Here is a 27,140-nt window from a genome sequence, read left to right as displayed (position 1 = left end):
TCTGCAGCAAAATCAGTACGTCTTTTGATGCAGCTTAACAATTACTCACCATGTCAAAGGTGTCTCATTGTAACGTGTGCTCACAAAGACAGACAAAGAGTGATCAGATCTAATTAACGCATCATTCTCAAGCCTGTTCCCAATAAAATTCTTGGATTTTGTTTAAAAGCTAATTGTGGTCTATTTCAAATGAGCACCATATGATTTGCATTCCCTGTTGACTGACATTGTTTCGTCTATCAGTCATGTTTGCAATTCGGGGCTGGTGTATATTTCAGAGAGTCTCAATTCAGACGAAGGCATCAATAACAGATAAAATATGAATATTAAATATAGAATAATGGAACAAATACTGAGTTTCTTTAATTTCGTCTTCCAAGGATGAGAAGGATGTTCCTAATGATTGAGCAGAAAGCATTGTACCCGGAGACATTTGCTGGACGGACACGTCTACATTTTGAAATTCAAAAGAAGCTGAGGCACCAGGGTGAAATCAACAGTTGCTTCCCTGCAACAAGTGACATAGACCCTCAGTCCAACCATTGGAAACCTCCAAACAGCCTGGTAGCTCAGCACTGCCCTGTTTGTTCCACAAATATTTATCCTCTGTTAGATTCCGGTCCAGGAACAAAATTATTTCAAACCAAAGGAAGTAAACGAACAATTGAAGCACGCGATCTTGGCAGGGCCCTGTTAAACTCCGGAACAAACATTTTCCTCTGTAATATCGCACCCTCGGTTGATGGGGTATGGAGCAAAAGTAATAAGATTGTAAAAATAATAAGGTTAAAAATAACACTTTCGCAAATTCGATATGAGATCAATCATGATCATGTTCATCTGGTAAAGTATATTAGTAACCCAAGTCCAAATCGTCATGTGAACCTCGTGAATTAAGGCAAACCAGGCATGGATTCTGCGGAAACGACTTTTTCAAAAGAGAATTAAGTAATTTAATGAAAGGGAGAAGAAATAGATAATTTAGAGAGAGAAGCAAATTGTGATGAAATGGTTTTCTCGTTTAAAAAGGGACCTGAGATCGGATGTTGGGAGGGCCTCTTTTGCCATTGTTTGGATACACGGTGCTAGGCCATGTTATGATTACATTGTTACATCAGTCTCGCTGCAGCGTTCCTGAGAACAGCAGCTGTATTCCATTTCTACGCAATACAGATCCAGATTGCTGCTGAGTTACAGCGCAGTTTAGCATTCCGGACAGGATCATTTAAACCGTAGCAGTTTCTGTAGTGTAGTGGTTATCACGTTCGCCTCACACGCGAAAGGTCCCCGGTTCGAAACCGGGCAGAAACATTATGAAGACTTACTCATTAAATAGTGAGGATAATTTGCATCGTTAACGCTTACCTGAATCTCCAATGTTGCAGGCATAATGCATTTGCTCTCACCGAGGTCACAAAATGAATGCAGCAAAATCAGCACGTGCTGAGATTCCATGACACACTTGAGTGGATAGATGTTCGTATTTCACTGCGCTCACATATTAGCAGCTCGTTTAGTCAACAAGATAAATCAATGGATCTTTCGATGCAGCTTAAGAAAGTTACTCACCATGTCAAAGGTGTCTCAGTGTGATGTGTGCTCATAAAGACAAACAAAGAGGGATCAGATCTAATTAACGCATCATTCTCAAGCCTGTTCCCTGTAAAATTCTTTTATTTTGTTGAAATGCTGACTGTTGTGCTACATCTCAAATCAGACCCATATCAAATGCATTACCTGGTGACTTACATTCTTTGTTTGCCAGTCAAGTTTGCAATTCGATGTTGTCTATTTCAGAGAGCCTCAAGTCAACCAAGGGCATCAATATCAAATACATTAATACTGAATGGTGAATAAGGTAAAAAAATTGCTGAGAAAAGTTTGTTGAATTTCTTCTGCTGAGGAGGAGAATTGTGTTCATAATGATTGAGCAGAAAGCATTGCTGCCTAAGACATTTGCTGAACCGAGCCTTCTGCATTTTGAAATTCAAACAAACTGAGGCACCAGAGTTGTCTTCCTGTAACAAATGACATGACCTCTCAGTCTAACCATTGGAATCCTCCAAACATTCTGGTAGATCAGCACTTTTTCCTAAACAAATATGTATTCTGTAAGATTACCTTCCCAGAACAAATGCATTTTAAACCAAATGTACGAAACAAACTATGCCAGCCTTTGATCTTGGCAGGGCTCAGTTGAACTGTAACAATGATTTCCTACTGTGATATAACACCCTCGATTAGCCGTTTGTGGAGCAAATGTAATTAGATTGTATAAATCAACTCAAAAATAATGAGATGTTTGATCAGAAAAATAAGCAATTTTGTCAATTCGATATGAAATCAATAGAAAAAGTAAATAATGTTCATATGCATAGCTATGTAAGAAGCACTAGTCTAAATCTTCATGGCATTGGGTGAGGGAAACAGTGTTAATTAAGGTAAACTAGGCATGGAATCTGCAGAATCTCCTTTTTCAAAAGGGAATTGAGCAATTAATTGATATTCAGAATAATAGCAGGTTTACTAAAAGAGGGAAGGAAACTGAGATTAATTCGTTTGCTCTTAAAAAAGCTGATCGAGACAGGATTATGGAAGGGCCCCGTATGCCATTGAATAGATACGTGGTGCTTTGCCGTTTTATGATTACATTGTTATATGAATCTTTCTGCAGCATCCCTGATAATACCAGCTGAATTCCATTTCACCGAAACAGAGACCCAGAGTGCTGCTGCATGACAGCATGGCTTAACATTCCGGATGGGCCCTGGTCAGTCGGACAGCTCACCCTTCATTCTCCCCTGATTCCGTTTCCTAAAGAGTTTGTAATTATTCATAGAACTGGAGACTGGGTTTCCTGTTTTGGTTCCTCCTCTATTTTTCCACCTGTCAACTAACAACATTTTCCAAAATCTCATCACAATGTTCCGCCTTGCACCATGTTCAGGGGTGAACATATTCAGTTTTGTGGAGAGACTATAACGGCTGGGATCGTTTTCTTTAGAGCAAAGCAGGTTAAACTGAGTTTTCATGGTGTTGTTTAAAATTATTGGGCTGAGGAAGGGATCGGCGGTGGGCGGTTTGATAGAGCAGTTAGGGAGAAACTGTTTCCACTCTCGAGGGTCAGTCACCAGAGGACTAGGGTTTCTGATAATTAAATAAAGACAGGCTTGCATTTATATAGCACCTTTCCCGACCAGCGGACGTCTCAAATCGCTTTCCAGTCAATGAAGGACATTGTGAAGTGTCGTCATTGTGGCAATGTCGGAAACACGGCTGCCAATCACCGCTCAGCAAACTCCCACAAACATTAACGTCATAATGAGCGGAGAATGTGTCTTTGTGACGTTGATTGAGGGATAAACATTGACCAGGAAGCGGGGAGAACTCCCCTGCTCTTCTTTCAAATAGGCTCATGGCATCTTTTACATTCTGGCGCCTACATCCCGTTCATGTCTCTTTTTTCCGTACTGAATATGAAAGGAGGGATGTCACCAGACCTGCACCGAGTCGTGGCTTCCTCGGTTCCTTGGTAGTTTTTCCTCTTCCTCTATTCTGAAGACCGATACAAAGTGATTCTGTGGCATATCTGCCATTTCCTCGGTTTCAATTACAGCATCGCTTGTCTTGCTAGTCTTTAGGAGCACTCATTGCTATTAGCCATCTTTGAGACGGAGAGTAATTATGTTAATCTGCATCTGTAAACAAACTGCTAATAGGTCTACCGAGTGACAGTTGAAAATGATTCATAAGCTTTACTGTTTCGTGTATCATGAAATGTGCTTCTTTTTCGTTTGTGGGATGTTTTTCAGCGCATCTGGAAGAGCAATTGCCACGTGGCTGTAAGATACTGTATTTAATATTTAACAACACAAGTGAATTATCGAACTTCTTTTCACATTTAAATGTGCAGTTTTTGATAATGTTTCTGCCCAATTTCAAACCGGGGTCCTTTTGTGTGTTTGGCGAACGTGATAAGCACCACACGACAGAATCACTCCGCTGCCGAAACCCAATGGACCTGTCCACAATGTTAACCTGCGCGGTCATGCAGCAGCACTTTGGGTCTTTGTTTGGAAGAAATGGAAATCAGCTGCTACAATCAGTAATTCTGGAATCAGACTGATTCAGCAACGTCATCTTAAAATGACACAGCGCATTAGGAGACAATTCGGCCCATCGTGTCAATGTCAGTTTTTTACAAAGAGCTTTCCAATTCGCCCTAATTTCCTTCTCTTTTTCCATAACCCTGATTTTTCTCCCTTTTCAGTTCCCTTTTGAAAACTCTGAGTGAAGAGAAACAATATTGAAAGAGGTACAGGAGTTTCTGCAGTGCCCCTGCGCACTGTGTGATCATTAACAAAGTTTCCCTGACCGAAAGACATTAAGAGTTGGACTTTAGATTCCGATATAATTTTTGAACCAAAAATGTATTTATGCAGCTGATTTCATACCGAACTTTCCAAAGAGATTGATTCAGATCCAGCATGTCCTCGTTTTTCTCAGTCGCTCTATACAATCTAATTCCCCTTGCTGTACAAACTGTTACAGAGACTGTTATAGAAAAAAGGGAAAGGTTTGCTGCAGCTACACAAAGCCCTGGTTAGGTCACACCTGGAGGACTGTGGATAGTTCTGGGAACGGCACCTTATAAAGGATCAGTATTTGCCTTGAAAGTTTCAGAGGAGCCGCATTGATTCTGTTGGTGGGTTTGGAAATTGAAAGTTGTCCATCCGCAGCTTGTAGCACTATTTCCCCTCACTGTTCACTTCATGTTCATGTCGAACACACTCGATGCTGTTATTGGCTGAACAAGTCTTCTGTGTTTTAACTAAACGCTGTTATTCGGAGCTCCCGCTCCTGCCGCCCGGGGTTGGCCCTCATCAGGGAATGTTGTTTTCTTGTTGCTGTGTGAACTGTCACAATGAACTGATCCCGGAGTCTCTTTCCCCCGGGATCGACAAAACCCGTCACGTCTCTTCTTCTTTCATTCTCAATCTTTCATTCCCAGTTTGAGTCGGTACTCCTTTCGGGCCCTTCAACAAATCCATTTGGACGGACAAGTGGCAGCTGAAATTTAATGTACGGAAGTGTGAAGTGATTCATTTTCGTCGGAGAGGAGAGGAAACAGAAAATTAAGGTTACAATTTTAAAGGGGCTTCTATGTTGCACAGCGAGTGGTTCGGATCTGGAATATGTCAATTCGGTTCAGTTCCACGAGGGGGTGGACGCATTTTTACCATCGCAAACTTCACTCACATTAGTTGTGTAGCTTCATATTAAAAAGGTTCAGGGAGAAAAAGCAGATTGGGGAGATGCAAGAGGAGATTGTTTCTTTCTGTATGTTTTTACATTGGAGGCCGTTCAGTTACTGAGCGTTACAAAGTGGACGGCGATTGAAATTTCCAGTCAAGGCAATGACAATTTTAGACGTCGCAGTGGCCGAGCGGTCTAAGGCGCTGGATTTAAGTTTCAGACTATGGAGGCGTGGCTAGAAACCCCATCGCTGCCAGAGTTTCAGACTGTCCGTATTTTCAATTAATTTTGCCATACCCTTCAGTCATTGAGTTGAAAAGGGCTGCAGCACAGAGAAAGGCCCTTCGGCCCATCGATTCTGCGCCGGTCAAACAAATACCTAACTATTCTAATCCCATTTTCCAGCACTAGGCCCATAGCCTTGTATACCATGGCATCACAAGTGCACATCCAAATACTTCTTAAATGTTATGAGGGTTTCTACCTCTACCACCCTTTCAGACAGTGAGTTCCAGATTCCCACCACCCCCTGGGTGAGAAAATTCTTCCTCGCATCCCCTCTAAACTTCCTACCCTTTACCTTAAAATCCGTCCACCAAGGGGAAAGGTTCGTTCCTGTGTGCCCTATTATGCCCCTCATAATTTTATGCATCTCAATCATGTCCCCCCTGTGTGCGCTCGGTGTGCAGTGCTCCATTCTGGCGGAAAGATCGAGGAGAGGCAGCAGAAATTGCAGGACAGCCAGGAATAGATGGGGCTGCATTTCTTCATTCCCTTCTGTAAACCCTCTGTCGTTTTATGTGCAGAACATTAAAAGGTACATGGCGACGATGTAAGGAACTGCCTTGCTTATGTAATGGGTTTGAAACCCTTTAGAGTTTCCTGATACAGGTGAAAATCCGACATTTTGAACCTGCAATCTACATTTGGTAGTTTACATTTCTCACTGTTCCTGTTTTAAGAATGAGTTACAGAATTGCTTATCTATTAAATGGACTAAAAAACCTTTCAAACGCTTCCCGGTATTTTTCATTTACGTTCATCCGTTGGCATTCACCAAATTTGCAGTTGGAAATGGAACTAAAACGGAGCCAATTTGGTGACATCCTTGCTTTCTGGATGTGTGTCTCCCCTTAGGCCGCTGTCTCTATCGGTGTCTATGTCTGTGGGTGTTACTCTGCGTGTGTCAATGTGATTCAGTTCCCTGAGGGGGATGAATGCATTTTTACTATCATAAACTTTACTCACTTTCGTTGTGCATCGTCATGGTAAATCGCACAGAGAATAACAGTAGGTTTAAAAGTTGGAAGAGGATCTTAACCTTTCTGGCGCTGTTGGCGTAACTCGTGGTTAAAATAGTGGACTTATCAAACCAGGTGCTGTGAGTTCGATCCCTGCTGGTGCCCGTGGATAAAGTTTAGCTGATGGAACCGGTGGAAATGTAAACTGTGGGGAGGAGTATCTCGGCTGTGAAGAGATTTAGACACGTCAGGGTAACAAGGATAGAACATGGGAGAATATTTTCCAGATGTGCAAAGCTATTAAGAAGGTCTGACAGAAATTGAAAAATGCTGAACTATTTAGGCACAACAAGTAATTAGGAAAGCTAATAGAACGTTATCATTTGCTGTGAGGGGGAATTGAAGTAAGAAGGTTATACTTCAGTTGTACAGGACAGTGAATATCAGGAGTACAGTGTAGAGTATTAGCCTCCTTGTTTAAGGAAAATGTAAATGCGTTAGAAGCAGTTCAGAGAAGGCTTATTGAACTAATACCAAGAATGGGCGGCTTGTCTTATGAGGAAAGGTGGCAGGCTAGGCCTGCATCCGCTGGAGTTTAGAAGGCTAAGAGGCGACTTGATCGAAATCTTTCAGATCCTGAGGGGTCTTGACAGGGTGGATGTGGAGAGGATCTTTCGTCTTGTGGGAGAATTTAGAACTAGGGGTCACTGTTTCAAAATAAGGGATCGCTCATTTAAGACAGAGATGAGAGAAGTTCTTTTCTCAGAGGGTCGTGAGTACTTGTAACTCTCTCCTTCAAAAGGCAGTGGAAGCAGAGTCTTTGAATATTTTTAAGGCAGAGCTAGATTGATTCTTGATCAAAAAGGGGGTGAAAGATGATCGGGGTAAGCAGCAGGTTTCAATCAGATCAGCCGTGATCTTACTGAATGGCGGAGAAGGCTTGAAGGGCCGAGTGGCCTACTCCTGCTCCGAGTTCACATATTCACATGTTCTTTGAGTCCAGACTGCTTCCCGGCTCAGTGCTCAAGTGCCAAAAAGTCAAGGATGATTGAAATTTTCACTGAGCAACATGTAAACTGACAGTGGATTCACTCGGTGCAATGGTGTGTTCCAGTTCTATATGTGCAATCATAGAAACAATTTATATTTGTTGTTTTGAACCCAATATTTCTAATGGGCTGGGTGTTATGCACATGTTTGATCTAAGTTATCCCATTTACAAAAATAAATATTCGAAAATTATTTGTCTGGGAGGTTACTGGATAACAGCAGGCCTGGAAATGGAGCAGAGAGAGAGAGGATCTCTGGAGTGAGGTTCAGTCAGTTCAGGAGGATGGTATCAGAGGAAATGGAGTAGGGAGAGAGGATCCCTGGGATGATCTTCAGTGAGTTCAGGAGGATGGTATCAGGGTGAATGGAGAAGGGAGAGAGTATCCTTGGGGTGATGTTCAGTGAGTTCAGAAGAAAGGTATGAGAGGGAATGGAACAGGGAGAGAGGATCCCTGGGGTGATGTTCCGTGAATTCAGTTGTTTGTTGCGCCTGGCAGCCTGGGAATTTCCACGATTTGTGCTCCCTGGTGTTCCTAATAAGCCCCAAACTATGGTAATAATTTGCAGGATTACTGCTCGATAGTGTGTCTGTGTCAGATCGGCCCTAGTCTCTAGGAATCTTCCCATGGTTTGTGTCAACGGTTCAGTCTGCGGTATTTGTGAAATTTTTGTTATTCATTTATGCGATGTGGGCGTGGCCCTCTGGGCCAGCATTTATTGCCCATCCCTAATTTCATTGAGAAGATGGACTGTGACGTCTCTGCCTTGTGAGTGTTTAATTGGACAAAGTAGAGAGAGTCCAGGCGAATGCTCTGGGCGCATGGGTTCAAATCCCAACATGGCAGCTGCTGGAATGTGAATTCAATTATTAAAACCTGGGATTGAAAACTAGCCTCAGTAATGGTGACCATGACAACTGTCACCGATTGTCGTAAAAACCCATCTGCTGCACTAATGTCCTTTAGTGAAGGAAATCTGCCATCCTTACCCAGCCTGGTCGACATGTGATTCCAGGTCGACAGCAAACTGACTGACACTTAACTGCCCTCTGAAATGGCCTCGGAAGCCGGGCTGTTCTGGGCGGCCTTGCCAGCGACACCCACACCTCATGAAAGGGTAAAGAGATAAAAAAAGTTTACTCTCTCTCTCGAACCCCTGCTGCACCGACCCTGGGAGTGTTTGATGGGTCAGTGTAAAGGAAACTTTCGTCCTCCATATACTGTCCTGTATGGGCCTCTGATGAAGCAGATCTCTGCTGTTTACAATTACCTGACATGTGACTGTGACAGACCTGAGTATGAGTGAAATCACCCAGGTTCCCCTCGCTGTGCAATCATCCTGGCTCTGGGGTTTGCCATAAAAAGGCAGAGGTAAAGGTGTATTAACACCGATGGGTCGCTGGATGGCGCAGTGACTCTTTCACTGAAGGACCTTGGGCTCTGAAGAAGAGTCATGAGGACTCGAAACGTTAACTCTTTTTATTCTCCACAGATGCTGTTGGGCCTGCTGAGTTTTTCCAGCATTTTCTGTTTTTGATTCACATCCCAAACAGGAATGGTTAAAAAAAATCTGGGAAAGGGGAGGAAACAGTGTAATAGGGGAAATGGAGCGGTGTCGATGGGCCTGGGGGAAAGGAGTTCAGCAAAGTCAGTTCGTTTCACATTCATGATTTATTAACAATTTCGGAGAACATTTTACAGAAAAGTTTATTTTAAAGTCAACTGGACTGAATATGATGACTGAGTCACACTGAGAACAGAACACATTCGCTCTGAGCTGCCAACTGTATGTACAGCTGTGACAGAGACCAGAAAGAGTAAACCGGTGCTCAACATAAAGGGAAGGGAATAATTGTGAATGAGTAATGAGAAAAGCTACTTATTTACACATGGAATTCAAACTACTGGGGAATTATAAGCTACAATTACAACACAGCCATAATTATCTCGCACATTTCAAACAGAGAAGCGGAAATACCGTCCATGACTGTCTTAGTTACAAATTCGGAAACATGAACTGAAGGTATTTCATTTTTAGATTCACCGAGAGGACATATTTTAAATGCGTAATACAGAGATCTCAATAAACGGCTGAGGAAAATCTACGGTGTCCAAAATTCAACTGGTCACTTGATCTGCAAAAGAGGATAAAATAATGAAGCAGATGTTTAGAATGTGGGACATTTATGTTAGTGTTTTAATCAATGAAACATTGAGAGATTTTTCAAACTGCTTCTGTCAGTTTGAAGTGTGAGTGGATTGAATCTTCTGACCTTCACCAGAGTGACGGCAGTGCTGTAGAAAATGCTCAGGAAGAACAGGATGATGAATGTGGAAGCGGTTGTCCAGATGTTGCCGTTATCATCCTCAGAGTCTTCAATCCAGGTGCTATCTGTGGAATCTGCGAGGATGTAACCGAGGAAATGTAATTAGGTTGTTTATTAATCTTGGATATCTTTTAAAAAATATACTCTTTACTCTTTCCTAAGTTATTAATGTATTCTCTAATTTAATGTTCAATATATATCTACTGTTAAGCTCGTGAATTTCAGCAACCTATCTCTGTAACTATCTCCACAGCTGTTCTTCCTTTACAATCCTCGTATAGTCCGAGTCGGAAAATATAGAAAATTATCTCCAATATCAGTTTATTTTCGAACAATTTCGTACGATCTATTATTGGAGAATATTATGATGGATATCGAGAGAGATTCACTGAGCAACTTATTTGGAAACTATGAACGTTGCTTTTTAAAATCACGGATGTGAGTTCCCATCTTGGTTGTCTATTTGTGATGGGAATGTTTGGTGCGTCATTAACTTAAATCAGATTCTCAGTAAGAACATTGTTTCAGTGTGCTTTTCGGATCATTATGTAATAGGGACAATTGCCGGAGAATACATCGGTTAAAAAAGTGCATTTGAATTCTACCTTCTACAATAGCCTGGCGTTTGTGTCATGCTTTAGCTTTTATATATGTGTGCATGAGTATGTCGTGCCTTGAATCACCCTTTGTTTCTGTGTCCATATGTGTGTATGAGTATTGAGGTGTGTTCATTTGCCAATGAGTGCTGTCTTGTGCATTTCCGTGTCTGCGTCTGCATGTATATTTTGTTTTTTTGCCAATGTGTATGTATGAGTGTGTTATTGTGTGTGTTTATGTATTGATATCTATGTTTATTTATCACTATCTGTGTTAATGTGTGTTTTTGCGTTCTTGTCTGCTAATATGTGTTAATGTTTCTTTTTGTGTTCCACGTATGTGTCAGCATATTAATGTCTGTGTCACAGCGTGTGTGTGTGTGTGTGTGTGTGTGTGTGAGAGAGAGAGAGAGTTTTTAATGTGTGCATTTGTGTCTTGATGGATATTTAAAATTATGTATCAATGTGTGTTTATGTTTTCATACGTACTAACGTGTGTTTTTTGTGTTCTCGTGTGTATATGCGTGTTTCATGTTTGTGTCTACATGTGTGCCTGTGAATGTGTTAGTCTGTTCCTCTATGTGTTTGACTGTCTGGGTGTCGTCTACTCATGTGTGTGCATGTGTTCATGTGTATCCATGTACTTGTTTTAATGTATATGATAGTGTGTGCCTTTTTGTCTGTATTTCTGTTATTGTGAATGTGTGATGATGCATATTTGTGTCCATGTATGAGTCTGCTTGTCTGGTTTTATTTGTTTGTGTGTGTGAGATTGTGTATATGTGTGTTAGTGTGTGTATGTGTGTGTGCACGTGTGTATTTGTGTGTGTGTGTGATTGTGTATATATGTGTTCCTGTGCCTGCATTTGTGTGTGTATTTGTGTTTATGTGTGATTATGTGTGCGTGTGTGTGTGTCTGTCTGTGCGTCTGTGCCTGTGTTTGTGTGTGCGCATATGTGTATTTGTCTATGTGTGTGTGTTTGTGTGTGTGTCTGTGCCTGTGTGTGTGTGTGCCTATGTATGTATGTGTGTGTCTGCCTGTACTGTGTGTGTTTGTGTCTGCGTGTCTGTGCCTATGTGTGTATGTATGTATGTTTGTGTGCGTCCACTTGTGTCCCTTGTGTGCATTTTTACTATTTTTCAGAGTTTCACCAGGTCCCAACGATCGAGTCTGACCCTGATAGTGAAAATTTTGGTGAATATTTTTAATATTCTGTATAAACGTGTTTTCTGTGAGATGCAAGGTGATATCAGGTGAACGAATGCAAACAATCAACCATCTGCCTCATAAAATTCAGGGGCAGAACCGTGAACAACCCAGGGAGGATTTAATAATCAGTTTAGATTCGGATGATGGGAAATCAATCTTAGCATAAGATTAACAGGAACAAGAGTGTGAAAACTTCTTAAAATTATGTTGCATAAATATATATTTTACAACATTTTAAGCATGATGGGACTTTAAAACCTGTGGCCAGTAAGCTAGAAGCCGACTTCTGCTGTTGGTAACTGGGTCCTGACAGTAGAGGCCCGTTCCCTTCCAGATTCTCTGCTCGGGGACTGAGAGTCCAGTGAGTTAATAGTTTTGCTCCGTCTGCTTGGCTAAGCTATTTCCCTTTCGGTTCTCTCTGCTGAGAAGGTGGAGACACACCGGGTTAACTAATGGCCTTCCTCGTCTTTCTGTTTAGCAAGTGGAGGTAAAATTGGCTAAAAATTTTCCTTTCAGTTTTCTCTGTTGGGGAAGCGGAGGTACAGGGGGTTAATAATTTCCCTTCCCCCTCTCTCTGTTGGGGAAGTAGAGGTATAGCGGGTTAACAATTTCCCTTCCCCCTCTCTCTGTTAGTGAAGTGGGGGTACAGTGGGTTAACAATTTCCCTTCCCCCTCTTTCTGTTAGTGAAGTGGGGGTATAGTGGGTTAACAATTTCCCTTCCCCCTCTCTCTGTCGGGGAAATGGGGGTACAGTGGGTTAACAATTTCCCTTCCCCCGCTCTCTGTTGGGGAAGTGGGGGTACAGTGGGTTAACAATTTCCCCTCCCCCTCTCTCTGTTGGGGAAGTGGGGGGTACAGTGGGTTAACAATTTTTCTTCCCCCTCTCTCTGATGGGGCATTGTTGGGACATGTTTCTGTGTGACCCTCACTTCAATTCCCAGTGGGTGCGATGCAGCAACTTAAAGCTGATATCCATTTTAAAGGATTGGACAATAAGAGAAGCAGCAACACAGAGATCTAAATGTGCTGAGTTTGTTTGCCGGAAATGGGAAATTGTCAGATTTCTCCTCAGTGGGAGGAGAGCTGGTGATGTTATTTTGCAGAATCCCGTTATGAATGAGCTTTACTCTGTCTCTAGCCCAGGATGCATCTGAGCTGGGAGCACTGGGTGTACAAGACTTATTTCTGAGCCCTGGAAATATCCGATTTTAACTAAACAGCTCTAACATTAGCAAAAGTGGAAAACAAAATTAATTAAGCGACTGTGCATTTAAATCACGATTGGAGAAAAGGACTTTATTATTTTTTTTATTGAAGTTTGAAATGTAACCGAGAGATTCTCATTGACATGAATTAACGGTGTCCATCAGTGCAAGGGAAATATTCACAAAACTCGGTTTACCGCTGGATTTATCAACCGTTCTGTTGATGATCTTCAAGGGGATCGCTTCATGTCCCACCACACAGGAGTAAGAAGCGCCGCTGGCCCACTCCTCCGCTGCAATGGATAACAGGCTGTACATGAAGAAGGAGCTATTGCCGTTCTCCGCCACCACCCCGGTGTTCTTGTAGTTCCCGGGATTCACCGGCTTGTCATTGACGGTCCACTTGACGAAAATCTCTCGTGGGGAGAAACCTCTCACTAAGCAGCTGAGGGAGACGAATCTCTGAGCGGAGACATCTTCTGCCGAGGGCAGCAGGACAGACACGGACGGTTCTCGCAGAAAACCTGCATAAAAATTACAATAACTGTTAATAAACTGGACAATTTCAGAGCCAAAAAAAACGCTGCTTAGATGTGAGAGAAATGCGATTTGTATTGAATCTTAAAAGTTTCCATTTTCCATTTTGGGATCTATCTGGTTTTCCAGCTCGGAGCAGGGTTGGATGTCTAAGAAATTGGGGTCTTCAAAAGCTGCTATTTTCTGGATAATAATGAACCTTTAAAGGGTTGCTAAATAGTATGGATTCTCTCTGGAAACAGGATTTCTAAACACTTTGACCTCTAAACAGTCTCAGTTCAGGCTGCCATGTTGACACTCCTGAGTTGGGAGGCTGTAGTCTTGTGCACCCCCTCATCTATGCAAATGTTTAGAAAGGACCAGGATGTGAGCATCAGCATGATGTAAACTTAAAATCTGACCTCGAGCAGGGGGGCGAACAGGAAGTTCGGGATGTGGTAGCCACCCTGGCAGTTTGGGTATATGTCCTGTAACCTTTGGTGAGAAGAGTTTGCATTGGTAATTGACACTGGATAAGTTAATAGCCCCCAGAGAAAGGTTATATTAACAAGTGCTCAGGCAAAGGGCCTAGGTCCTGGTGGGGTCATATGCTGGTGAGGTGCCGTGGTGAGGCTGCAGCGCCCGGTGGCAGCTGCCTTCCTCAAAACGGCCAAGGAGGAGGAGGAAGGTGAGATCAATTCACTTTGTGCCAACCATTTGTCCGCCGCCTGGGACCAGTAAACTGCTGTCAGCTGTCACCCGTCGTATACTTTTCCGGTCCAATGAATTCCTGCATCAGCCTAAACTGTTGTTTCCTAATAAACTTTTAAAAAATCTTAAATTTCCTGATGACCAGCTGACTGTCCTTTTCGGGATTTTGGCCCCCGAATCCAACATCTTACAGATACAATCCTTTTATCTGAGAACTTAAGGAGTTGGATTGGAAAGCTGCTTAAAGTTTACAGCACAGAAACAGGTCATTCGGTCCACCTGGTCTGTGCTGGTGTTTAAGCTCCACACCAAGCTCCTTCCACCTTTCTTCATCTAAATCCAATAGCACAGCCTTCAATTCATTGTTCCTACATTTACTTATCAATTTTCCCCTTAAAGTCTACAGGCCCAGAACGTTTAATTAGTGAAATTGCCAATCATATGAGACCATTAATACACTGGATTCTAAATGTTGACCCTAGCACTTAGCCTGGAAATAGACACAATGGCTCACTTATTGCTTCAATCTCACCGCTCACCTTGTTCCTTGTGGATGGAACTTCTTAAAGGAGTCGGCAGATCCTGATGGCTCACCACGCAGTAGAACTCAGCCCCACTCAGCCAGGCTTGTGTCGAGATGTTTACGTTGCTGACCACGCTGTCATGATCCGCTCCCGGTTGGACGGCGATCTCTGATTTCAAAGGCTTCTTCTCTTGTGTCCAGGACACAAGGACTCCATAAGGAGCATTAGAAACGATGCAGGTTAATGTCACGGTGGCCTCCAGTAAGACCTGTTCTATTGGCGGTGGCAGTAGAGTAATTGTGGGATCATTGCGGCAGTCGTGATCACCTGTGAGACAGAAATGAAAATCAACCAAAGTTTCACCTTCAGAAGCAGGACAGCAGTATTCAGCCTTCACTCCCTGAAGGAGAATAAATCACCTTGGACATATCAACCTCTAACTATCGTCTTTAATCTTCTTTACACAATGGAAAACCAGCTTGGTCTGTGTAAATCGTTCTCATAATTTAAGTCCTTCAGCCCCGGTAACATTCTCATGAATCTATGTTGCCCCAGTCCCATTACAAATGTACCATTCCTGGGCCCTGGAATGCAGTACTGAAAGCCGTTTTATAAATAGGGTGGATGCACTTTCAAACACTCTATCCCGAAGCTGTTACCAGTGAAGGGTTCCAGACACCTTCTGCCTCTCCAAGTATGATCAGCTGACTCAGGGTAAAGCTAATGTCAAGTCCACCTCACTCACTCTATGACGTCAATGCAGAGACGTGACGTGATAAAATCCTGAATGGTGAACAATCCGAATGCAGCCCTTACATCGGAATTAAACAATAACTACATGATAGTAAATTAGAAGTTGTTCCGTCTACTAACTCCAATAAATTCCTGATTTGATTAACAGCGGAGAGCAGAATGATCTATTGCTTCCTCGGTTTGTATTTCTTACCCTCACACTTGGTGGCGTTTCGACTTTGGGTGACCCCTTGGTGAGTGACCTGACAGGTATAGACCGCGTCGGTGAACCATTCCCCAGCGGAGACATTCAGCCGACTGGTCGCCGAGAAGGTCCCCTTCACTTCAAAGGCGGGAGAGGTGACAATTCCTGAATCCATGGGTTGTCCATTCTTCAGCCACTTCACGGTCATTGACTTTGGACGGAAATCGACGATTGAGCAGACGGCGGTGGCAAATTTGTTGGTTGTGATTTCTTCCCGGGAACTCACGGTGAGGAGAACAGTTGGAAGTAAGCCAGAAGCAGGGCCTTCAAAAAACACAGGTTAGCCATTTCTTGCAGAAGAAATTGATAACAGATACAATGAGTTCTTATATTTTAACAGGCTCTTTGCGGTCAATGGACACTAACCTGGAATTTCCAGGGATCAAAACTGTGCAGAGTACTATAAATGCGTTATAACCAAGGCCCTATACAGGTCAATTACAGCCTTTCTGTTTCTCACAGGTTCCCCAACACTTACATTGCATTCGAATGCTCTTGGCTGAGCCGCTGTATTGAACCTCACACTTGATTTTGCTGCATTCCCCCTCTGACTCGGTGATGATTAACTGGCTGCTCAGGGTGAAGGTTCCCTTCTGGTTTCTCACTGACGGGTAAGTCTTAAATCCAGTGGTGATCGGCTGCCCATCTTTCTTCCAGGTCAGGCTAGTGATTTCCGGGGAGTAGTCCATCGCCAAACAGCCGTAGGTGACGGAGCCGTCGGTGTTGTGTTGCTGACAGGAGGAGACCAGGCTGTAGAGAGTGGGCGAAGACGGTGTCGCTGAGAAAGAATGGCCGATTGAGCAAGTTAGACTCTGTGATTTGTGATCATTAAGTCACCAAACAACTCAAAATTTGACTATAACTATAAACATATCCTAATATATTCCAACTAGAACCCACATCCACATTTGATCATTTATTATTTCCATCATTTGGTGATCCTCATCTGTCGGAACCTCTTTAGAAACCCACACCTCTTTTTCCGCCCCTATCCCATGACTAAAATAGAATATTTTGATGTCATCTGAATGACGTACCCTTCAGTGGATAAAGATGGAAGAGCAGAGGATTTCCCCCATTATTTCGCCACCATTTATTTCTCAAACAACAGCACTTGGTGATAGAGAAATTGTCTCGTCATTCATATCATTGCAGTTTGGAAATTGGCTCTGTTCAAATTGGCTGATGCCCCCTCCCCTCTCCACGTCCCCCAAAAACAAAGAATAGCAAAGACCCTTCGAAAGTACCTTTGTAATGGTACCTATATAATGACCATAGAACTCTAAACTGAATACCAGTTACAGTAAGTACGACATTTTCCAATTGTATGTACATGTGAACATGCGGATCAGGAGTAGGAGTAGGCCATTCTGCCTCTTGAGCCTCCTCCACCATTCACTCTGATCATAGCTGATTGATTGTGGCGTTAACTCCATATTCCCGCCTATTCTCCGCTAACCTTTGACTCCCTTGTCAATGAAGAATCTCTCTACCTCTGCCTTGAAATATTAATGACTTCTCCTCCATCGCACTCTGGTGAAGAGAGTTCCAAACTTTCACTACCCTTTGAGAGAAAAATAAAATCTCCTCATTTCTGCCAGAATGGGAGACCTCTTATTTTTAAACTGTGTTCCCTATCGTTCGTCTCTCCTACAAGGGGAAACATCCTTTCAGCATACACCCTGTCAATTTCCCCCAGGACCTTATATGTTTCAATAATATCAGCACCCATTCTTCTAAACTCCAATACATACAGACCCAGCCTACCCAAACTTTCCTCATAAGTTAACCGACAACACCTCCCAGTATCATTTGAATGAATATTCTCTGAACAGCTTCTAATGCTTTTATATCCTTTCTTAAAGGAGACTAAATCTGTACACAGTAATTCAGATGAGGTCTCATCGACGCCCTGTTAAACTATAGCAAAACATCTTTACTTTTATATTCTATTCCCCTTGTAATAAATGACAATACTCCCTTTGCCTTCCTCATCACTTGCTGTTCCTGCATTGTAACATTTTGTGATTCATGCACCAAGGGATCCACATCCTTCTGTACCTCAGGGTTCTGCAATCTCTCTCCTTTTCAATAATATGCTGCTTTTGTATTCTTCCTGCCAAACTGGACAAGTTTATATTTTCCCACATTATACGGCATCTGTCATTTTTTGCCCACTCCTATAACCTATTTATATCCCTTTGCTGTACTTTATCCCCTCTTCACCACTTACTTTCCTATCTATCTTTGTGTCATCAGCAAATTTAGCAAATTCATTCAGTCCTTTCATTCAAGTCATTGATATAAATTGTAAATAGTTGATGCCGCAGCATTGATCCCTGTGGCACTGCACTTGTCACAAAACCATGATGGATCTACATAATTGCATTTGGATTTTCTTAGTGACCGTGATAGGATCCTTAATAATAGATTCCAGCATTTTCGCTCAGACAGATGTTAAACTAACTGGCCTGTCGATTCTTGCTTTCCCTTTACCTCCTTTATTTGATATAAAAGCCTCATTCTCTATTTTCCAATCTGATGAGACCTTTCCACAATCTCGGGGAGTTTGGAAAATTAAAACCAATGCCTCCGCTATTTTAGCAACCACCTCGTTAAGGCCAAGATATTTGGCCAACTTCTCTGCCCATTTTCTTATTTTCCTTTATTACAGGCTTGTCCAATCCGTGTCCCGTGGCTGGATAAGAGCCCCCGAAGCCCCTCTATCTGGACCCTGGAGCCGTTGTTCAAAATGCTGCTAAGGCGGTAAGTGGAGTTCAAGATTTCTGGAAGGAGCTGCTCCTCCAATCACAGGCGAGCCTTCTACCCCGTTAGCTGCTGATAGGCCCGCTAGTCAGCCTATCAGCAGTAAAAGTGGGAGACAAACAGGTTGTGATTGGAGGGGCAGCGAACACCCGCTGGAGAAAGGCGCAGGGAGCCGGGGGGAAGCGCACAGAGACATTCTCTCCCTTTTATGCCAGGTACTGAGCGCCTTTCCCCGGGAATGGAAAGGATTTCAGGAGGAGGAGAGACAATGAGGGAGAGAGAGAGATAGAGAGAGTGGGGCCCAGGGCGCCTGGGGCCTCGGCTCGCAACTGCTTTCGCCCGGATCTCCCCGCTATAGCCCGGCTCTCTGCGCTTTCGCCCGCCTCCCTGCCCTTCCCCCACCCTCCGCCTCTCTGCCCTTAAACCCCTGGCTCTCTGCCCGTTCCCCTCCGGTCTCTCTGCCCTTTCCGCCCCGGCATTTTGCCTTTCCCCCCCCGCAACTTTGCCCTTTCCCCCTCGCCTCTCTGCCATTTCTCCCCCAGCTCTCTGCACTTATTCCACTGCTCTCTGACCTTTCCCCCGGCTGTCTGCCCTTTCCCCCCTCCAACCGGCCTCTCTGCCCTTCCCCCCTCCCCCTCTCTGCCCTTCCCACCCCCCGCCTCCCAGTCCTTGACCCTCCCGCCTCTCTGTCCTTTCCCCCAGCCCTCTGCCCCTCGCCCTTTCCCCTTCTGCTCTCCCCCCTCCCGCCTCTCTGCTCTCCCCCCTCCCGCCTCTCTGCCCTTTCCCCCTCCCGCCTCTCTGCCCTTTCCCCCTCCCGCCTCTCTGCCCTTTCCCCCTCCCGCCTCTCTGCCCTTTCCCCCTCCCGCCTCTCTGCCCTTTCCCCCTCCCGCCTCTCTGCCCTTTCCCCCTCCCGCCTCTCTGCCCTTTCCCCCTCCCGCCTCTCTGCCCTTTCCCCCTCCCGCCTCTCTGCCCTTTCCCCCTCCCGCCTCTCTGCCCTTTCCCCCTCCCGCCTCTCTGCCCTTTCCCCCTCCCGCCTCTCTGCCCTTTCCCCCTCCCGCCTCTCTGCCCTTTTCCCCCAGCTCTCTGCACTTACTCCACGGGTCCCTGCACTTTCACCAGGCTCTCTGACCTTTCCACCGACGCTCATCACTCCATTCGGCCATGCTCCACTTTCTGACACTGTGAGGATTCAGGCCTCGCTTCCAAGTCTCTCTTCCCTGCAGGTCCCGCCCTCCCACACACCGATTTAGGAAAAGTGATCTAGTAAGTGAGCATGTGCATGATTGACAGTGAGGGTGGCTGAGTGACAGAGTGAGGGTGGGTGGCTGATTGCATGAGGGTGCGTGGGTGAGTGAAGGAGTGAATGAGGGTGGGTGGTGAGTGAGCGAGGGTGGGTGTCTGAAGGTGGGTGAGTGAGGATGGATAAGTGAATGAGGGTGGGTATTTGAATGAGGGTAGATGAGCGGGTGAGTGAGGGTTGGTGGGTCTGTGAGGGTGGGTGTGTGAATGACGGTGAGTGGGTATGTGAGGGCGGGTGGATGAGTGTGAATGAAGCTGGGTGGATAAGGGTCAGTGAGGGTGAGTGATGGTGGGTGAGTGAGTAATTGATGGTGAGTCAATGAGGGTGTGTGAAGGTGGGTGAGGGTGGATGAATGAGGGTGTGTGAGGGTGGGTGAGTGAGGAGTGCGAGTGAGTAAGGGCGAGGGAGTGAGGGTGAGGGAGTGAGGGTGAGTGAGTGACTGTGGGTGAGCGAGGGTCAGTGAGTGAGGGCCAGTGAGTGAGGGTGAAGAAATGATGGTGAGGGAGCGAGGGTGTGTGAGTGAGGGTGAGTGAGTGAGGGTGAGTGAGTGAGTGAGGTTGAGTGAGTGAGTGTGAGCGAGTGTGAGTGAGTGAGCGATGGTGAGTGAGGGTGAGTGAGTGAGTGTGAGGGAGTGAGGGTGAGTGAGTGAGTGAGGGTGAGTGATTGTGGGTAGTGAGGGGGCCCAGGTGCAGGAGGCTCATCAAGGCGATGTTTCTCCGGATGATTTTCCGCTCCGGCTCAGCTTTCCATTTCCTGTCGTCCACAGCCGAGCTGGGGGCACCTCCATTCGGCTCCACCACCTCCACCTCCTCCTCTTCCTCTCCATCGATCCTGTCCCGATTCTCCATATTGATCAGCTTTCAGTAACACCGGCTGTGTAAAGTCAGGCAGCAGTGTAGATCGCTGGCCAGCTGCTTTAATGCCGATGCCTTTCTTTGAGAAACCCATGTCAGTGTGCGAATAGGCAGACTGAGGGGGCTGGAGGGGACGGTTACAGCAAAACCAGGATGGGCCGTGCAGGCTTCTTGCACCAAGTGTGCACCAGTATTGGGGATCCTGGTGGCCGTGGTCTCCGCCACATCCCTCCCTTTTTTTTGTTTCTATATGTTTGGTTCAACACTTGGAAATTCTCCACATATATAGTGATGTCACCTGTGTAATTTCATTTTACACAACAGGTCCTCAGAAATGGAGCAATGAACATGCATGCAGCTTCACGGATTTTCATTCTGCAATTAGTATTTTCAGCCCACTTCTGTGTGTGATAATGTGTGTGTGTGAGAGAAAGAGAGAGAGAGAGTGCATGCAAGTGTATGTGTGTTTTTGAGAGAGAGAGAGACAGAGACGGAGTGTGTGTGTGTGTGTGTGTGTGAGATAGGGAGTTTAATTGTGAGAGTGTGTGAAATGGAGAATGTGTGTGTGGGAGAGAAAGACTGCGTGTGCTTGTGAGTGTGGGAGAGAGAGAGAGAGAGAAAGAGAGAGTGTGTGAGAGGGGGAGAGTGTGTTTTTCTGTGCGTGTCATAGGGAGTATAAGTGTGAGAGTGTCTGAGATAGAGAAATGTGTGTGAGAGAGAGAGTATGTGTGTGTGAGAGAGAGTTGCTGTGTGTGTGTGTGAGAGAGAGCGACTGTGTGCGTGTAAGAGTTAGAGAGAGAGAGAGAGAAAGAGAGTGTATAGGGGTGTGAGTGATTGGTAGTATAAATGTGTGAGAGAAAGTTCGTGAGGGAGCGAACGTGTGTGTGTGTGGGAGAGAAAGAGTGTGTGAAAGACAGAGCCAGTGTTTGTGTCAGAGAGAGAGAGAATAAGAGAGAGTGCATGTGTGAGTGAACAAGTGTGTGTGTGAGAGGGAATGTGTTTGTGTTTCTGTGTGCGTGACAGAGAGAATGGAGAGTGTGTGCATGTGTGTGAGTGTGTATGTGTGTGGGAGAGAGGGTACATGTATGTGAGAGAGTGGTTGTGCGTAAAAGAGGAGTGTGCGTGTGTGTGAGAGAGAGTGCATGTGTGAGAAAGAAAGAGTGCATGTGTGTGTGAGAGATAGTGTGCACGTGTGTGAGTGTGTATAGTTGAGAGAATATGTGTATGAGAGAATGTGAGTGTCTGTGTGAGAGTGTGTGTGAAAGAGAGAGGAAATGTGTGAGAGACAGAGTGTGTGCATGTTAAAGAGAATTTGAGTGTGAGAGGGAGAATGTGACAGTGTGTGTGTGTGTGACAAAGAGAGCATGCGTGACAGAGAGAGTGAGCGAGTGAGGGTGTGTGGTTAAGAGACTGAGTGTGTCGAGGTAGATCAGCCATGATCTTACTAAATGGAGGGCAGGATCGAAGGGCCGATATCCTCTCATTCTCTCATTTCTGCCATTCATGCCCTGCAGACGGCAATCGAATGACTCAATTTTTGATGGCGGCTCCTTTTCCCCAAATCCCCCGCGGCTGGTTGTTTGGAGCGGGAGCCTGGTCATTGTCCATTTCAATCGTTTAAATAACTCGCAGCCTCTGATCAGATCAGAACAGGCGCTGCTCTCTGGAGCCTCACTGTCACTCCCTGATTCTGTTTGTTCTGAAATTGTGCTCAAGTTCAGCTCACTCACGTTCAATGATTTTCTGATACTCAAAATGCTGAAACATAATTAATTGATTAAAATTTATACATGTTCTCTCCAGAAATATTGTTAAAAACAATTAACGTTCGTCATTTCAACCGAGCAATGGAACAATTTATTTTCACAGATCTGGCTCAAGAACTCACAGCCAGTTAGTTCGATGCTGATTCAGTTTGTTTGACCTCTGCAGGGAGAAGACTCTCAGGTCAGTAACAGGACAAGTTAAGATATGGATTAAAGCCCCCACTCCTCCCCCAGTACACTCCTGTCATCAGCTGCAAGGGTGGGATTCAACAGAAAGCCAACTCTCCACTCAACTGTCAAACACACCGGGTCAGGTACAGCACTGGTTTGATATAAAATAAAACTCCCTCCACATTGTCCTATCAAATATGCCCAGGAGACAGTTCAATCCGGTTTTGATATAAATGCTGTGGCTGCAAGAGGCGGTCAGAGGCTGGGAATTCTCTGGCGAGTAATTCAACTCCTATTGCCCAAAGACAACTCACCATATACAAGGCACAAGTCAGGACTGGGATGGAATAGATTTCACTTACCTCAATGAGTGAAACTTCAAAAAACCCCAAGAAACTCGATACTATCCGGGACAAAGCAGCCCACAGAATTGGTACCCCATCCACTACCTGAAACATTCACACCCTCCCCCACAGACGCACAGTGACTGCAGTGTGTACCATATACAGGATGCACTGCAGCAACTCGCCAAGGCTCCTTCAGCAGCACCTTCAAAACCCACAACCTCTCCTAACTAGAAGGACAAGGGCAGCAGGTGCTTGGGAACACCTCCACCTATACGCTCCCCTCCAAGGCACCCACCATCCTGACTTGGAATGATATCGCCGTGCCTTCACTGTGAATACATCAAAATCCTGGAGCTCCTTTCCTAACAGCACTGTGAGTGTATCTGTAGTATTCAAGGAGGTGGCATTTCAACACTTCCTCAAGGGGTAATTAGGGATGGACAACAAATGCTGGCCTTGCCAGCGACCTCAACATCCTATGACAGGATTAAAAATAAGATACAGGCTAATTTCCTACTCCACACTGTCCAACCAAAGAGGTCAAGGACTGCTACAGCACGGATTAAAATAGGATAAAACTCTCTCTGCATTGCCTAACCGAACACTCCCAAGACACATACATCACTGGTTTAAAATCGACCAAATCTCCTTCGACAGTCTGTCTGTCGTTTCTGAATTGTCCTTTCTGACTGTCACAATGGGTTGGGTATCTCATTTCTGAGGCGCCTGGTCAAAAAGTCAAACTTTCACATTTCTCACAAATACAAGTTTTTTGAAGAAATAAATCAAATTGCACTTCCTGAAATCCAGGAGAGCGAACCAGAAGGTTAACAACCAGTCAGGAAGATTCCTGGTTCCAGCACAGTGACCACGTGCACAGAAACAGAACAGACACAAATGGTGCAACAATCGAGTTCCCAGCAGATAGATCTGTTCAATCTGTCCATTTCATTCAAGCTGTTTGATTCCAATTGATGAACGGTCAATTTACTACAATTATTCCACAACTTCTTTGAAATTAATCTGATTTTCATTTCAAAATTCCCTTTTAAGTCCATCTAATTCTCCCTGATCTGTCTCAAATCTCCAAATAATATAGGATTTAAGTTACCCTGAAAATGAGCATAGCAAAAATTACAGGTTCAAGATAATTTGGTGTCCGTAACAGAGACTCAATGACAGTGTAAGAATTAAACAAATCAGGAAACACTCACATTGAAAACCGATTACCCGCTGATTTGATTTGATTTTAGGTATGAATAGAACTAATAAAAACATCGAGGTGAAACACCTTATCGAGCTGAGCACAGCTGAGTAAGAAAAGTACTCTTTTCTAAATTAATTTTGGATACAATTAAAAATTCTCTCCACTGAGATTTTGCATTCACCATAATGACCAGTATACTATTTAATTGTTGGAGCACATTTATGTTGAATTAATTATCACTAATATTATATTGTAAGCTAATTATCTTGTTATTGTCAATTCATTTTCTTGTCAGCTGATTTTTACTCTATAATATTAAAAATGGTTTTCAAAAATTGAAAACCTGTTTCTCCCTGGTACTTTGTGAAATAATTGGGGTTTATTTAAATCAACCTGACACTGAAACAATGTTAAACAATAAATTTCAAATTGCTAGATGTTAACGTTCAGGCAAGTGTATCAATTTTACTTAAATCTAAGCACGATTTACTATTTTACTTCTACTTCTACTGCACTGTTTTAACCAACAATATTGTAAGCTATGCGTGTTTCTGAACGCATTGAGAAATCATAAATTCCATCTATTCTCATCGAGTAATTCACAGGGCGAATTTATCAGTAGAATATTTGAAATACTTTCAAATCTAGCCGGGGTCACATCGCATTAAGTGTCTATGAGCTGCAACATCATCTGTTTGCTAAAGGAAGCTTGTCTTAACTCCAAACTATATGTAAAAAAATGTTCCTGGCAGTTACTTATTATCAATAAAATTGTTCCCTAGATAACAATCCCTATTCTTTAATTGTTACATATATTGTTCATTGAAAGAAGATCCAAATTGATCAATATAAAACTTGATGAGAACAATTCATTCAGATCATCTGCGATACTGAAATATAATCAGCAAATTGAATCGAGATTTTGTTCTTCAATTTAATATTTAATAAGAATTAAGCATGAATCTCAGATATAATCTGTTCTTCTCCTATAATCCTATCCTGTGTACAGCACAGCTATGGTAGACAGGATGTTGTTATTAAATTCAAAACTAACATTAATGTTTGTAATTAAATTAATCTGTTCTAATTTCAAGCTTTTCCTTGTCAATCTCTATTCATATGCAGCCTGCACCTTCCTACAGTTCAAAAAAAATGTAAGAACAATTCATTTACTGCCAACGAATTCTACCCCCCCACCCCCCCCACCCCCCCCCACGCCCCCCCCAGAAAACTGTTTAAGATTAGATTAGTGACAATTGTCTCGTTATCCAAATCCCAATAACATTGAAGGAATAATATGATTACGGCTGCACAGAAAGAATGTAATAACCGGATAGACATATTGCCAAGCTGAAATGTCAAACTCCTCTTTAAGTCAATGCAAACGTTATCAGGGATATAAAAAATAATTCAAAATCCCTTGTGAAATTGACCAAATCTGTAGAATCAGTATATTCTTATTGAAATTATTTCATGCATAATCACAAAATGTTTCCAGCCTAAAAACTTTCCCAATCATGTTAATTGTGCGCAGTGCACAACAAAATTATGAAAGGCGATTAATGATCAATTATGATAATATGAAAGCTGTTCAGCCAATATGGAGAAATATTACCACATTATAATTGTTTGAATTGTAATAATTTTACTCTACAACTTGAAAACTTGTTAATTATATAGTTTCTGATTGCAGTAACGAATTATGTTCCGAATGAGCGTCATAATCCATGGTTTAGTTTAATCTGCAATTATCACTTAAAATAAAGACAAAATGTTCTACCACATCTTTAAACGCTTTTTTCCCATTTCTGAAACCTGTCTGTTTTCTGCCTACAATCGCGCTTCAAGCAGATACAAACGCGTAGGCTGTTTTCATTCAATCACAAAACGTGTAACCGCTCAATGTCACCGAGTTTAAACAATGCAGAAACAAAGCAGAACCGCCAAGCCGTTTCACAAATTCTACTAATTCAAAGCCACCCAGACACACAATATTCTCGGGAGAAAAACACCAAATCACATCACTGAGGGGCTGAAACCCGTTTCATGGAGAACCAGCTCAATTGTACAAACACTTCCAACAGAATCCAATGTAACATTACAAGAAAATCTCAATATCGAATCCAGGCAACACGCTCGTCACTAAATAAATGAATAATTAAACTAAACGGAAATATGGAATAATGTCAACAGCATTGTGAGTAGGCGGAACATGTTCAATAAATTAATATTGAAACTTAAGCATATTTTGTTAATATTGGGTTTGATTTCAAACCTATTTAAACCCTTGTGCAACAGACGGTAAAACCCGCAGGCGTTCGATGTCACCGAGATTAAACATTGCAGAAACGTCAAATTGTTTTAACAAACGTTAGATATTTCAAGTCGCCCGGCCACACATTATCCTCAGCAGATAAACACCAAATCACAACAACCAGGGACCGAATCCCTCAGCAGCACCATTTGTCAAGACACAGTGGAATTATATAACTCAATTTAAGCAGAATCACATGAAACATTGTAAAAGAATTTGCATACAGAATTCACCAAACCCACGTTTCAATGAACGAATGAATTATTAAAATAGACAAGAATATAAAGCAAAGACTCAAGTAAAACAATCACTAAATAAATGTGTGGTTCTTACCTGCAGTCACCGTCACCATGGTCCCTTGTGCCCAGTAGCCCATAGCGTCACAATGTTACACTCCCTGGGCTGTGCCATACAATAACTGTCCCTGCACGAAAAAGACAGAAATCCACCATTATTTTAAATATTCATAAGTAAGAGGCAAAGTAAGATCACGATGAATCTTCACGAAATTATATTTGCGTTTGTGGATATCTTTAGCTATTCATCAATGATCCTCATGTTTTATAATTCAGAGTAACACATGAACATGTTACTGAAATCACCAACTGATGAACGGATAATTATCACAGTTTTTCAATTTTAAACCACGTTTTTTTGGGCAGTTCTGGGCATAAATAATACTTCACTGTAAATATAGCAGGATTGTAAAAGCAAGCACTGACCCAGGCAGACTCAACTAGTGCTGAGGGGTTTTTGTATTGACAGTAACTGCTGTGCCATCCC

General features: G+C 43.4%; 1 non-coding gene and 1 gene segment (V, D, J or C); one reads left to right on the top strand and one right to left on the bottom strand.

Annotated features, from left to right (window-relative positions):
• Positions 1–1,238: 1,238 nt before the first annotated feature.
• Positions 1,239–1,311, top strand: trnav-cac (transfer RNA valine (anticodon CAC)). The gene has a single exon. It is a non-coding gene; the product is annotated as a tRNA-Val (tRNA).
• A 7,889-nt stretch (positions 1,312–9,200) lies between these two features.
• LOC144673255 (Ig heavy chain C region, membrane-bound form-like) lies at positions 9,201–26,744 on the bottom strand. The segment is given in 7 exon segments: positions 9,201–9,681; positions 9,820–9,947; positions 13,082–13,408; positions 14,651–14,962; positions 15,582–15,896; positions 16,111–16,410; positions 26,691–26,744. Coding segments are annotated over 7 exon segments (1,434 nt in total).
• Between the last annotated feature and the right edge of the window lie 396 nt (positions 26,745–27,140).

Source organism: Cetorhinus maximus, unplaced genomic scaffold (genome assembly GCF_964194155.1).
Source record: "Cetorhinus maximus unplaced genomic scaffold, sCetMax3.hap1.1 HAP1_SCAFFOLD_320, whole genome shotgun sequence".
NCBI lineage: Eukaryota > Metazoa > Chordata > Chondrichthyes > Lamniformes > Cetorhinidae > Cetorhinus > Cetorhinus maximus.
Note: the sequence above shows the minus strand (reverse complement) of the source record. Positions and strands in the feature narration are given on the sequence as shown.